This window comes from Abrus precatorius, unplaced genomic scaffold (genome assembly GCF_003935025.1).
Source record: "Abrus precatorius isolate BTA unplaced genomic scaffold, Abrus_2018 Scaffold2, whole genome shotgun sequence".
NCBI classification, from domain to species: Eukaryota; Viridiplantae; Streptophyta; class Magnoliopsida; order Fabales; family Fabaceae; genus Abrus; species Abrus precatorius.
In genome coordinates, this window is record NW_020874362.1 from 6,666,684 (window position 1) to 6,682,490 (window position 15,807).

At 35.6% G+C, this 15,807-nt stretch overlaps 1 protein-coding gene across 1 annotated transcript; it reads left to right on the forward strand.

Moving 5' to 3' along the window:
* The first annotated feature begins 309 nt into the window (after window positions 1–309).
* On the forward strand, window positions 310–3,487 carry LOC113859366. The gene is made up of 4 exons (XM_027492162.1): window positions 310–626; window positions 786–1,155; window positions 1,603–3,168; window positions 3,245–3,487. Exons 1-4 carry the CDS (start codon window positions 310–312, stop codon window positions 3,485–3,487), a joined length of 2,496 nt encoding a protein of 831 aa, XP_027347963.1.
* The last annotated feature ends 12,320 nt before the right edge of the window (window positions 3,488–15,807 follow it).

The following is a 15,807-nucleotide window of genomic DNA, read 5'->3' on the forward strand; positions in this document are numbered from 1 at the left end:
ATTTTGGCCGAAATCCTCTCCTGCCAAATGCTCGCGAAATTCGACACCAAATTTGCCTAGACCCTTCGGTGGGTTTTTACGGCTTCCAAGAAATAGTGGAGGCCGAAAAGAATGGAAATGAAGAGTCTTGAAAAGAGCCTTTTGGCTCGAATTTCGGCTTACGTAGCCGAAAATAAAATAAAAACGGCTCTCGAAGCCGGGGATACTTTGGAGGCCGATAAATTTAGTTCGGCCATAAAATCACAAAAAATTGAAGAAATCTCGGCCCATAAAGCCGTAAACCCAATCCAAGGCCATGCAAATATCAACATGGTCGAAAGTTCGGTTCATCTAGCCGAAAGAAGAGAAGCGGCCCTAAAAGTGGCCGAAGGATTGGAGGCCGATTCACCATATTCGGCCATTAAGTCAAATTCGGCTTATCTAGCCGAACAAAGGCACACAGAACTCGAAACATGTGTGATTCAAGAAGGATCGGTTCTAGAGACCGAAGGCAACGATGTCCGGCTTGATTGCATCTACGATGATGCACCGATTAGCTTCGAGAAAGATTCAGCTCGAAAAGGACCAAAAATGGAGGCACAAGATCCCTTAGAAGAAGTGAACCTTAGAGATGAGAAGGGGCCGAGGTTAACTTTCATCAGTAAATTGGTCGACGGAGAAGTGAAAGACCAATTAATCAAGCTACTAAGGAAATTTAAGGATTGCTTCGCCTGGGATTATGACCAGATGCTAGGCCTTTCGAGGGAATTAGTCGAACGTTGACTCCCAATTCGACCTGAAAAGAGGCCAGTAAAGCAACCACCTAGGAGATTTGCACCAGAGATTTTGCCAAAAATCAAGGAAGAGATTGAAAGGCTCCTTAGAGCAAAGTTTATTCGTACAACCAGGTATGTTGACTGGATCTCGAACATAGTACCTGTGATTAAGAAAAATGGATCTCTTAGAGTTTGCATTGATTTTCGGAATCTAAATACTGCTACACCAAAAGATGAATACCCTATGCCAATAGCCGATATGTTAGTAGATTCGGCAGCAGGTAATGAAATTTTAAGTTTGTTAGATGGTTATTCAGGGTACAACCAAATTTTTATCGCTGAAGAGGATATATCGAAAACAACTTTTCGATGCCTTGGGGCTTTAGGAACTTATGAATGGGTAGTAATGCCATTCGGATTAAAAAATGCTGGAGCTACATACCAGAGGGCAATGAACACTATTTTTCATGACATAATAGGCAAATTTTTGCAAGTTTATATTGATGATATTGTCGTGAAATCTAAGTATAAAAGTGACCATGTTGGTCATCTTCGACAAGCATTTGAAAGAATGCGAAAATATGGCTTGAAGATGAATCCTCTAAAGTGTGCTTTTGGTGTTATTACAGGATAGTTCCTTGGATTTATTGTTCACCAAAAAGTAATTGAAATCGACAAGAATAAGGCCAAAGCAATATCTGAGACACAAGCCCCTTCGACTAAAAAACAACTGCAATCGTTGCTAGGGAAAATAAATTTTCTACGAAGATTTATTTCCAACCTTTCTGGCAAGGTTAAAATCTTCTCACCCCTATTGAAGTTAAAGAAAGAAGAAGAGTTTCGATAGGAGGTAGAGCATCAAGCTGTTTTCGAGGAGATAAAGCAATATCTGACAAAACCACCAGTAATGGTTCCGCCAAAGAAAGGTTTTCCCTTGAAGTTATATATCTCGACATCAGAAGAAACTATTGGGAGCATGCTAGCTCAAGAAGACGAAAATGGTGTCGAAAGAGCAGTTTACTATCTTAGTCGAATGTTGATAGGTGCAGAATCTCGATATAGTCCAATCGAGAAATTATGTTTGTGTCTATATTTTTCTTGTGAGAAATTGAAATATTATATTAGGCCTTTTGATGTACATGTTTATTCACATCACGATATAATAAAATATTTCTTGTCGAAACCTATCCTTCATGGTAGAGTTGGAAAATGGGCGTCGGCTTTAACAGAGTATTCTCTAATTTACAAACCACTAAAATCTGTAAAAGGCCAAGTTGTTGCTGATTTCGTTGTTGATCATTCGATTCCAATCAAAGAAGTAGATTTTATAAGTCTAAAGTCATGGAAATTGTACTTCGATGGATCTAGTCATAGAAATGGAATTGGAATCGGAATACTGATAATTTCACCAGACGAAATCCCAACGAAATTACTCTTCGAGATAAAATCAGCTTGTTCAAACAATGAAGCTGAGTACGAAGCATTATTAGCTGGACTTGAAATACTGTTAAATTTCGGGGCAAGAAATGTAATCATTCGAGGAGACTCTGAGTTAGTAATAAAGCAGTTAACCAAAGAATATAAATGTTTAAGTAGAAACCTCGTCGAATATTGGGTAAAAGTGAATAAGTTATTACAAAAATTTGACAAAGTCATTCTAGAACATATTCCTCGAAACAAAAATCAAGAGGCCAATGAATTAGCCCAAATTGCCTCGAAATATAGAATTTCAGGTGAAAACCTGGCAAAATTAACAGAGATAAGGGAGAAGTTAGGGTCAGCAAACCTTGAGATCTTAAACATAAATGACTTAACTGACCAAGATTGGAGAAAACCTTTAGTCAATTATCTCAAGGACCCCAACATTCCAACTGATCGAAAAACAAAATTTCGAGCAATTAACTATACAATTGTGGTTGACGAATTGTATAAAAGGGGTGTTGATGGCACTTTACTTCGATGTCTTAACGAACATGAGGCTTATATTGCCCTGGCAGAAATCCATGAAGGGATCTGCGGAGCTCATCAAGATGGAGAAAGAATGAAATGGATGTTACTTCGAGAAGGATTGTACTGGCCCTCGATGATTAAAGATTGCTTTGACTACGCAAAATCTTGTGACGAATGTCAAAAGCATGGTAATATTCAACACGTTCCAGCTTCAGAATTACATTCAATAATTAAACCATGGCCTTTTCGAGGCTGGGCTCTGGATTTAATTGGCCAAATTCATCCTCCTTCGACAAAAGGCCATAAATATATCATTGTAGCTGTCGACTATTTTACGAAGTGGGCTGAGGCAGTTCCATTGAAAGAAGTTACTCAGAGTGATGTTGTTAATTTTATCGACGAATATATAATTCATCGATTTGGTATACCAGAAACTTTGACAACGGACCAAGGAACTGTTTTTGTAGGTAAAAAATTAACTCAATATGTTGAGTCCTTGAATGTAAAAATGATAACTTCGAACCCCATATTATGCCCAGGCCAATGGACAAGTGGAGGCAGTAAATAAAATTTTGATCAAGTTAATTAAAAAACACATTGGATCAAAACCAAGAAATTGGCATGACACTTTAAGCCAAGTATTATGGGCATATAGGAATTCTCCAAATGAGGCCACGGGGACAACCCCATTTCGACTTGTTTATGGCCATAAAGTCGTTTTACCTGTTGAAGTGAATCTACAATCAGTTAGATTACAGCGGCAATTCGAGTTACCAAGTTAAGATTATTGGGCCTTAATGTTTGATGAATTGAATGTTCTGGATGAAATTCGCTTAAGTGCCTTAGAGAAAATGATTCGACAGAAAGAAAGAATTACGAGGTCATACAACAGAAAAGTACGAGGCAAGTTTTTTAATGCTGGTGAATTAGTATGGAAAGTAATTTTACCGTTCGACAAAAAATCAAGGAAACTTGGAAAATGGTCACCCAATTGGGAAGACCCCTTCGAGATTGAAAATGTGTTTTCAAATAACGCGTATTCAATTCGAGAACTTAGAACTAATAGTCGAATCATGTCGATTAACGGTAAGTACTTAAAACCATACAAACTAGAAATACATGAAGTAAAAATAACTTAAGTCAAGGCAAAAAGATAATTCGAGTAGTAAAAAAGCCAAATGAATAAATATCATTTAAAGTAGAATTCGAGTATTTACATTAAAATAACTACTAGAATTCAAAGAAAAATACATGAAAAAATAAAAAATGAGGCTTCGAGCGCGTTTCAGTGTAAACGGCTCTCAAATTTTGATATCTGGTTTCAAGAGCCGTACATTGTGCATCCAGAGTCGAAATATCCTCCATAGCTTGAGCTCTCTCGATAGTCAAGGTCTTCACATTTTCTATAAAATTTTTTCTTTTCTTCTCACAAGCCGCACTAGCTTTTTTCAGCATCTCTGACTCCTTTCGAGCTCTTTCGAGTTGTTTCTCTAAATCAACGATTCTAGCATCAACCTCTTTTTGCTTCATATCGGCATTGGTAGCCGATTCCTTTACCTTGACCAACCCAGTTCAAGCTTTTTTCAATTTATTAGAAGCAGAGTCCTGCATAGCTCGAGCTTGATCTTGTTTAGAACCAACCATAGCAGTTTGGTCTATAATTACTAAAGAGTCGATGAAAAGAGACTCAAAACGTTGGAGCCCTTCAGGAAATGTCGAGAGCTGAGCCTTCAACGAAGAAAGTAAGCCTTTGATCTTGGCAACCAAGTTCTTGTCAGTTGGAAGGTTCTTCATCATTGGCGCATCAAAGACCAAGGACCTAAGCTCTTCGAGCATTTTTTCAGTTGATTCAGCAGGCTTGGAGACTTCTGAGTGTGACCCTGAAGGAGTATGAGATGAAGAAGAAAAGGTGAAGGTACCAGCCAAAATTTTGTCGATGGCCCCCTCTGGATCTTCCTCCACCATGGCATTAAAATCATCCAAGTTCATTTCTGAGTTAATGGATGATGATGGTGGCACAACTTCAATGTTGGGAGGACCTTCGACAGAAATTTAGAGGTTTTCAGGAATTTGGTTTCCCTCTTCAGCTACATTCTCCTCAACTTCATGCAAGGACCCCTCCTCTTCTGATTGATATGTAACAACATCAACCTCGGGAGAACCCAGAGGCGATGTTTGTCGAGATATAGGGGGTACCTAGAGAAAAAGAAGTGAAAAAATTCACAAGTATGAAGACCAAATTTCGAGTAAAAGGATACCTTACCTCAGGAGCTGGTTCTGTTTGAGCTCGATCTTCAGAACTCGAGCTAGAAGAACTTGAAGAAGTATCCGAAGAAGAGCTCGAAGATCCAGAACTCGAGGAAGAAGCTGCCTCATTCCCTTGTTGGACAGTAGCTGCAGGTTCTTTTCTCGAGATTTTTTGAGACTCCTCAGGGATTGGAGTCAAACGTTTTTTAGGGTCTTTTCGGACCCTAGGGGGTGAATTGACACTTGGAGTGTCATCAGTCGAGACTTGCCACAGAGAAAAGGATTAAAAAATTGCTCGAAAAGACAGAATAGTACTCGAAAAAAGATAAAATTTACCTCCACTGATGGAGCTGAAGGTTGATCAGGTGTCTGCTGCACAGGAATTGAAGCAGTCATCTCGATAGAAATTTGGGGCTTAGTAGGAATCTTCGTCTTGGGAATGGCCTTAGCCTAGGAAAAGAAAAGAAGTAGGCTTACAATTTAAACCCTGTCGAGAATTAATTAAACCCAAGTCAAAATAGTTACCTTAGATACCCCAGAGGCAGCTTGGGATGTAGACGAAGAACCCTTTTTAAGGGTTGTCAAAGAAGAACCTTTTCGAGTAGATTTTTGTTTTTTCTTAGGAGGCTCATCCTCTTCCCAATCCTCTTGGTCATATCGACCAACAAAAGGTTATGTCGGAAGAGCTGCAAAATTTCTCGAGATGTTAAAATCTAATAATAATAATAAAAAAAAAGGATTTCAAAAAAAAAAAAAAAGCAAGGCAAATCTTACCATCTTTAAACTTTGTAAGGATTCTCACATCTTGAATATCAAGGTGAAGAGGGTAAGGATAAGTTTTAAAAGAAAATTTCAAAGCTGTTATTCTACTTCGAGGAGGGGATAATTCGTTCAAAAGAGTCGAAGGTAGATCGACCCATTTAGGTGAAATTATGGGTAAAGCCAGAGCAAAGTTACAGTTTGGCAAAGGTGGAAAAGTTGGTCGAAATTTTTTAAAAGTAATTTCTTCTATAAACTTCTCAAAAGGATGAAAATCCCTATACCTATTTACTCTTTCTTTTGTTTTTTCTCTCAAGGAAAGAGCAGCTTCAAAAATAGTTTGGGATATTCTTTGTGGTAAGTAAAGTACTTTAAAAAATCGTTCAAATGATTGGATTTCTCGAATATGCGTACCTCTTGTCTTGGCCTTTGGATCCCCCTTCTGAAATAGAGAAAAAGCAGAAGTCATCTTCTGGTTGCACGCTTCGATAGATATCTCAGGGTGATGATAATAAGTAGACCACCAACTTTGAAAAGTGCTGGTACAGTAGAAAATAGGCTCGAACTCAAAAGGAGAAATTTCTGGCCTACGTTTTCGAAAGAAACTAAGAGCCTCATTCAAATCATCAATACTCTTTCGAGCGTTTTCAAGAATATCGAGATTTGACCCCTCCAGCATGAAAGAAGGTTTTAACTGGCCCAACCCAAATTGTCGAGCTACCAGATTTGGTTGATAAGCAACCACTTGATAGGGCCTATGAGTGAAACTACAAAAAAGAAGTTGACATGAAAGAAACTGTCTCCATGTCATTAAAACTTCAGACTGGGCACTTGGGGTTCTCGAAGGAAAAGGACGTTTAAACCATACTGGCCCTACCTTTCGAGCAGAAAAAGGAGCAAGTTGAGGAGTGAAAGATTGAAGAGATAAGAAAAAATTGAAATATTGTTGAAAAGCATTACAATAGTGTTTTTTGGCTATGTTAGTAGTCAAGAAAGTCAGACGAAAACCTTCAATCTCTCGAGAAATATTGGGTGGTTCAGAGCTTTGTAATTTTTCTTCAAAAATAGCATTCAGCCAGAGCTGAAGCAGCCAAAAGGGGCCACTAACAACTGAAGGAAAGTCATTAGACTTAAATGAAGCTACGGCCTCATTTAAATTCTCATACAAATTCCCTAAGATAAGCTTCCCAAGGCACATTGAAGACTCTTCGTGCAGTAATTGGGCCAAAGTAAGCAGTGTCTTTGGTACTTGGAGCGATCTCGAGCAAAAAACATATGCGAAAAGCCAAAACATCAGAAAAGCAACATGCTCCTCATCAGTAACGGGACCATCTCGATTCATATTCAAGGTTATGAAGAGTTGGCAAGAAAGCTTTTGGAAGTTGGGGGTTACATCAGGATTTTTGGGATGAGAATCTGGTCGAAATGAAGGACCAGTTGGCCTAAGCCCAAGAATGGCAGCCACATCGAAAAGAGTTGGGGTAATCATACCACAAGGCACGTGGAAAGAGCTAGTTGCTCGATCCCAGAAGAAAAGAGAACTCATGATCATAGGGAAGTTGTAAGACAGATTGTACCTAGACAATTGAATGATATCATAGATTCCTATGACCCTCCAACTATCTTGTTTTTCACCCTCAACTCTATCTAACCAAGGCAAATATAAGTCTTTGGTTATAGGAGGCATAGTTCTAAATAATTTTTGGGCATTCTCGAGAGAGTCCAAGTTATATTTGGAAGAGAATGCCAAGACTCTATCAGCGGAAAAAGAAGACTCGACAGATGACTGGGGAACAAAAGGACCTAAAAATGCATGAGGTTTCGAGCCTAATGAAAAGGGAATGAGTACCTGGGATTTCCAAATAGCCAGTTTCTCCTCCTCGAGAGGTCAGAGGGAACCTTAGACTTGGAGGCCATTTTGACGAGAAATAGGGAAGATAGGGACGAACCAGAAGAAATTTTGACACAAAAAGAAGCAGAAGAGAGAGAACAAAGCTCTTAAGTAGGAGAGTAAAAACGAAAGCGTAAAAAATGAGAAGGTAACTTCGCTTTTTATACTGGTCCCCAACCTCGTGCAAGGCCCACACAAGAGCCCAAGTCCAGAGTATTTTGGCACTTAGTGGGAAGATGAAGAGATAGTGGGGTGTCTTTTCGATCAAAAATGGCCTTGAATCCCCAACAGAACGGAGCACGTCTCAATAATGGGACATTTTCGGTAATTGTCAGGCAGAACCTGCATTTATGGCGCCGACTTTGGACGACGTGCCTGACATAAAACAGGTAAGTGGCAGAGACGCCATAAGAAATGGCGGAAAAATTAGAAAATAAAAATTTTCCAATTAAATATCAAAATAAAAAATATTAAAATCTCATATACCTGAGATATTAATATTTTGGGGGGCATCTGTTTGGGATAAGGAAAATTTTCTAAGTTAAAAATCATCTTGAAGAAAACAACATTTCAACAAGTTTTGAGAGTCAAGAAGGAGCCAAAGATAAGCCTGAATATAAAAGGAACACATTTCGAGCTATTTTAGAGGTTTTTGTCACCTTGTTGATTTTTCTCTAAAACTGCTCGAAAAACAGGACTGACAAGAAAATATTCTAAGTTCACAAAACTGAAGTCTTTTTTCGAGGAGTTTTGAAGGGTTTCCAAGTCACTGACATTCAAAACTGCTCGAAAAACAGGACTGACAAGAAATATTCTAAGTCCACAAAACTGATGGCTTTTTCGAGGAGTTTTGAGGGGTTTCCAAGTCACTGACATCTAAAACTACTCGAAAAAACAGGACTGACAAGAAAATATTCTAAGTCCACAAAAACTGATGGCTTTTCGAGAAGTTTTTGAGGAGTTTTCAAGTCCCTGACACCCAAAACTGCTCGGAAAACAAGAAGTGGTCAGAAAATATTCTAAGTCCACAAACCTGGTCGAGCTCCAGAGTCCCTCCAGAATTGCTCGAAAAACAGAAATGAGCAAAGAAAATGTTATAAGTCCACAAGACCAAGACAGGCTCTCAAAACTCCAGAATGGCTCAAAAAGAGAAGTCAAAAAGAAACTATTCTAAGGCCATAACATTTAAGGAGTCTCCTAGATTCCTCTCAGAAATACTCGAAAGATAGGAGTCTTGAAAAATTCAAAACCGGTTACCAGTAGTTATCAATATTCACCACTACGCAAAGGAGATCATGGGCGACAGCGGTTACGAAAGAAGCCCCAATGAACAGCACGATCACAAGCAATCGTGGATAGTGAACATCAACAGTTGAAGACAGTTACTAAGAAGTGCCCGCAAAAGGAGGAAAACGGTGATGATCTTCATGTCTATAAATACTCCAAAGCACCATTTCACAAAGGACGACTTTTTGCACCCAGACACCGCACCTAAACTCTCTGAGACGCTGAAACCCTGCACCGCGCCAGACACCAGCTACAAGGAGACATAACGGTTGTTGCTGTTCAGTGCTAGGAGTCGTACATTTACATTTCAGTACCTTTACATTCCCGCATTTACCTTTCTGCATTTTAATTTCAGTGCTTGTTGCTTGTATCTTTGTACGCTGTTTGTTTCCTGTTTACTACATTTTTGTAAAAACATCTACGTTTGATTCAATTCTGCACATTTATTATTCACTATTCTTGCTTAATACTCTTTTACGCCGTTAATTTGAGCATCACGCTAACAACACACTTAAAAGAACCCAAAGAGGACCTAAATCCAGTTCCCAGATTGATCTTTGGATTATTTGTTTACAACTGTCATTTTTCACCGTAAACAATAATAATATTATTTCATTTTTTAATTTTATTTCGTTCAGTTTTGATTGCGTCTTATTCGTGTTCAAAGATTTAACCACTCTTTAACTTATTTAAATGTAACAAATATGATAATTTATTATTAAATAACTCTTACCTAGGTAGACTAGCTATCCAACTGAATATATTATTAAATTTTATTATTTAAACATATTTTGACAGTTGTATTTTTAAATTATATATATATAGAGAAATGTACAGAAACAAGATTTTATTAAAAACTTGAGAAAAAGCTTACAAGATTTTATCTCTCTAATCACTAAATGAAAGGGTGTCTCATATTATGGTCGAGGACTCCTTATATAAGAAAATAAAATACTGTTTCTACAGTTCTGCTTAATTACAAGAACTATTTTCTACAGTACAAGTCAGATTGCATCATAATTCTTGAATATCTATTCCAAAGCAATCATCTTCATTTTGATAAATGTCTTCCGTATTTATTTTAGAATCTTGCTTTGAAAAAGATTCTGCTTCATCTTGGCTTTGCAGAAGAACAAGAACATATTTTAGATTTTTCTTCATCTCTTTAGAATCACACCCTAATAAAAAGGCTACAATTTTTTATTTTTTATTAAGAAATTGAAATGTTGCTGGATCAGCAAGTTTTAATAAATTTGGATTATTTCCAAAAAATTCAGCAACACCAGGAGGTCTTGCATGATCAGCATTGAATTGACCCCACCATTTTACAAAGGAATACCTTTGAAGAATGTGAAGAATGTCTTCATTTTCTACTTTGCTATATCTATACTGCCATGAGAATACTCATGCGAGAGCAAAGGCAGAAAACATTTCAAATCTCATAGAATTCTGGAATCCTGTAGATACCTATCTTTGAAAGTTGAATATCCTTCTTTTACAGGAGAGGGGAGAATTTCTTGAATTGGTCCAAAATAGTCCTACCATTGTAGGAACCATTTTGGAAAATAATATTGTTGATTCTTTTTAAAATAGATTAACCAAGAATGTCGATTGATTTTATTTTGAAACCAAAAGGTTCGTGTCCAAGCATCAATGTAATCCTAGTAATTACAACCTACTGGGTCAAAAGGCTTGGAGAAATTTTTGTATGAATTTAAGTTTTCCCAAAGTTCTTTGGTGTTAGGACTTTGAGGATTTGAATTGTTGAGTGAGTTATAATGGATGGATCTTTTTGATCTTTGTAGTGTTTAATGGAGACAGAGTCTAATTCTATTAAGATAAACTCATAGAATTGTCGAGTTTTATTTGAGGCATAAGGCCTAATTAAAATCCAGGAGGGAAAAATTTAGTTATGGCCTTATAAGGATTCTTGTCCCAGAACTTAGATTCCATTTGAATAACTGAAGAAAATTTTCCTTTGGCTATATAGTGGTTTATTTTTGTAACTTTTTGTTTTTCTTTTGAGATATTGATGGCTTTATTTGTTTCCTTAAGAAGATTGATTGTCTTTTGGAATTGATTGAAAGACTGGATTATAGTGTTTAGACTAGCTAAATCTATTTCCATATCATCTTCTGAAGCAATATCTACCCAAATTTTTTTAGGTAAACTATTCAAGCTTCCTTGTTAGACAGCTAGAAGAGTGCTAATGGGAAGAGCATAATCTGCCTTAGTTTGTTTGAATATTTTGGATTGGGTTTGTGAAGAATCAACCTTATTAGATGAGTCTTTTTTAGGAATTACATATTACTGAGTAGATGACTCTACAATCTGGATAGCATTCTGGGTGGATGACCTAGCCAGAGTTGATGACTCTGAAGAATTAGAACTGGAATCTGCAGAGGCAGACTTTGATTTTTTGTTAAGGGTCAGAGCAAGTTTGACTCTTCCTCTTCCTCTATAGGCAGTACCTCCCTTGGAAGGGGCTATTGCCTTTCTAGGCATGTTATTTATCTTGTAAGAATTCATGAGTGAGATAGTCAGGGAGAGAATTAGAAGTGCCTTTGAGATATTCTATGTCAAGATCAAATACAGTTAAAATTGCTTGCCATATTGCAAAAATTTGTTTTGATGCAAGGTTTTTAACATCTTTTTGTAAAATTTCTTTGGCAGATTTACAATCTACTCTTATAAGAAATTTTTGATTTAATAAATTAGATTAAAATTTTGAAACACATAAACAATTGCTAAAACTTCTTTTTAACAGTTGAATAATTCTGTTGTGCAGAATTCCAATGTTTCGAAGTATATGCAATGATATGCTCATGAGAATTAACTTTTTGTTTGAGAATGCCACCATAACCTATGTCAGAAGCATCTGTTTCAACAATTTTAAAAGCTTGAGGGATAGGGAGATAAAGACATCTTATCTCCTTAACTTTTGTTTTGATTTCTCTGACTACATCAATATGAATATCAGTCCATGAGGGAGGGTTTTTCTTAAACCTATCATATAAAGGCTTAATGATGTTGTTAAGGTGAGGAATAAAATTACCTACATAATTTAGACATCCTAAAAACTTTTGAAGCTGGGTTTTGTCAAGGATTCTATCAAAAAATTTATTAGCAAATTCAATAGATCTACGAATAGGAATGATGGTTCCCTGGTGAATATTGTGACCAAGAAATATAATGTTGGTTTGAAATAAATTTATTTTTTATTTAGATATAGCTAAACCATTTTGTTTGACAACATTAATGAAAACATTTATGTGTTTAAAATGCTGGTCAATAGAATGGAAAAAAAAATTAAAACATCATCAATGTAGATAATGACGAATTTGGAATAATGATTGAAAATTTTGTTCATAATTTTCTGAAATCCAGAAGGAGCATTTTTTAGACCAAAGGGCATTACATTCCATTCGTATTGCCCAAAGGAAACAATGAACGCAGTTTTATATCTGTCTTCCTCACAGATTTGAATTTGCCAAAATCCAGATTTTATATCAAATTTTGAAAAGATCTTAGCAGAGTTGAGTCTGTTGAACAGATCTTTTTTGTTGGGAATAGGATACCTAATCTACTGAAGAACTTGGTTAAGGGGTTTATAGTTTATAACTAATCTGGGGGTACCTCTTTCTAGTTCTGCCTGTTTGTTAACATAAAAGGCAGAACAGAACCAATGACTCTTACTTCTCCTAATGAGGTTTTTGTCTAGGAGATCTTTAATTTCTTTTTGACAATATTGAAGAAGTTCCTTATTCATCTGAATGGGTCTAGCTTTAGTAGGGATCTGATTTTCTTTAAAGTTTGGCTCATAAGGAAGACTCACAATGTATTTCTTCCTATTCTAAAATGCATTTGGGAGGTCAGAGCAAATGGAAGATTGAATATGTTCTGAAAGAGATTGAATCTTCTTCTAAAGTGATGAATTCTTCAATTGCTTAAGAATGTTAGCAAAAGAAACTTCTTCTTTTAGAAAATTAATTTGGTTAGTTTTATTCTGGATAAAATTAATATTTTTACTAAAAGGTTTACTGAAAAATTTAAAAGTTATCTGCTTACCTAAATGATAAGTAGAAATTCCTTCTTTTGAAATTTGAAGTGGGAAAAGAGCTTTAATAAAAGGAGTTCCCAGAATAACTTCATTCTTCAAATTTTTAACAAGAAGAAAGTTTGTTTCAACTTTAAACCCTTGGTTTTCAATAATAGCTTTAGATAATTTATAATTAATCTTAAGCTTGGAACCGCTTGAAGTACTGAGTTTTTCAGAAGTTTTCTCAAAATATTTAGTAAGAATTAATCCTTCTAAAATACAATTTGAATCAGCACCAGTATCAAAAAGTGCTAAAATATCAAGAACAAAATCATCAATCATGATTCTGATGTTAATGTAAAATTTTTGAATTTTGACCTTGTTGATCAAATTCATAAAAATTTCTTCTAGCTTACCAGAATCTTTTTTCTCAGAATCATTCTTTTCAAAAAAAATTTCTTCAACAACTTCAGAATCATTATCATCATCAATTGTGAAAGAATAATTTGATGAATTTGTTGTTGATCTTTAATTTCACGAATTTCTTTTTTTGAGGTTATTAATCTCGATTTGAAGATCTTGAATAGTAGTTGGTTTAGTGCTAGAACCATTTTCTAGTCTTTAGCAGAATCTTCTTTAGAGGATTCAATGAGAAGATTATTAATCTGATCTTCAATCGAAGGATCAAGATTGAAATTACTAATTTTTTTCTTGAGCCTACAGTATTTACTGATATGGCCGGGTTTACCACAATTATAACAAGTTACACCTGTTCTGGATTTTCTGGGAATATTGCTAGGAATGACATCTTCCCCATGTTTTCTAGGAAGTTTTCTATTGTACTTCCTTTTATAAAGTTTTTTGTGAGACTCAACAGTCTCTTTCTTATAAGTTTGTTTTTTTTTTTTTTGACAGAGCAAGAAGGAAGACCAAATTACTTACAAAAGGATCCTAACTCTTTTTTGTTCAAGACTCTTTCCTTGGCAAGCTGTTTATGAAGTTTATCTTCTTGACAAACTTTCATGGCATTTTTAATAATAATAACACTAAGCTGGCCATAACTAAAATTGTCATAAGGAATATCACCATTGACAGAATAATTTCGAAGCTTACTTCTAATAAGATCTCCAGAAGATTTGAGTAACTCATCAATGAATTTTTCCTTCCAAAAGGGTTATTACAATCTTCTCTAATGTAGACCCTAGACATGAAGGTATCTTTGTAAATTTGATGTTCTCCTAAGCTTCTACACTTGAGGTTGGATAATAATTCTCTAGATATTTCTTTCCATAAAGAAGAATCTCCAAGGAAATGTTGAGCAATGCAGTATAATAGGTATATACTGCATCGAGAAGTTGTTCATTGTTGTTGATAATGGTTTTGCCTTTATCATCTATTTTTACTGCAGAGAGGATATGTTCTCTATCAGTTTCAATGAGATAATTATCCCACCATTTTTTGAGCTGACCCGTAAAACCGGCTATAAGAATATAAACACTTGTTTCTTCATCATAATTATTATTAGTAAAGCAGCCCATGGCAACAACACACATGCGTTGGAGCTTAGAAATGATATTATATTCAGAAATTCTGTCAATATTCCAAATATAAATTTCATTAGCATTGAAGCTTTGAATTGGATGATTATGCTTATCTTCTAAAACTAAATAAGGAGCAGTAGCTCTATTATAATAAAGCTTAGAAGAATTTTTCCAGTTTTACTGTTAGTATAAACTAGATTAACTACTAAAACATAATCTGTTTCAGAACATTGTTCCGAATCATCTTTAGAAATGTCATTGACAGTTTTGGTAAGAGACCTAGTTTTAATTCTGGCACTAGACTCTTCGGAGGTTTGTGGTGTATCAGGAACAGTAGTGAACATACTAGTGATTTTACTAATTAGGTCAGTCTGATTGTCCTCAATAGCTTTGTTTTTCTCTTTCTGCCTAAACTCTAAGATTTTCTGTTTAGCTTTGGCATTAATCTTGAAAGGTTTGAAAAGAGATTTTTCTAATTGAGTATGAGAGAAAAAAGCTATTTCTTTCTCTTTAGTTTTAACAGTATTAATAAAGATCTTTTCTCCTAAAACCTAAAGATACTTGTTGGTATAATTGAATTGTTCCATAAGACCTTGGATATCACTGGAAGTAATAGACTCATTAGAATTTTTAGTTTTGAAAAGAGTAGTAGTAACATGATTACTGCCTTTGTCTTTCAGGTTTGGCAATTGATATTGAGTTGAAGGAGGCAGGTCACTCTGGACTATTTGTCCCTCTTTAATCTGCCAAGAAATAACATTAGTAGAGGAAGTACTAATAACATCCTCTTGTCAGGGATAATCAATATTATTTTGAATGGTACATGAAACCAATCAAAAAATAGGATATTTTATTTAACTTTTTTGAAAAATTTATAAAACTTCTCTTGGATATCAGATCTAGTCTTACCTTGTAATTCTGGAAGAGTCACTCTCTTTGAGGTTTCCAATCCTCAGAGTAAAAATCTTTCCCAAGGGATTCCTTATCTATAATGAATTTATGAGACAATATCATAAGACTCATTAAGGGAGGAATAAGTTGGAGATTGGATACTTTGATTTTATTCTTCTTCCTTATCAGTAGTTTGGTAAACAGTTCTAGGAATCCTAGAAGAAGTATCTAAACCTTGTAAGTTTATGTCAGTTGTCCAGCCTATAAACCATGGTTATAGAAATTTCAAAATAAATTAAAAACCCAGATCCAGAAGAACATTGCTTTAAACAATTAACAAATTATATTCCTACTTCCCCATCAAGCTCTGATACCAGATTTCTCGAAGTGGATCAAAGGAGAAAAATAAGAGTTGAAAGGAAAAGAAAGTAAGCAGTAGCAGGACTA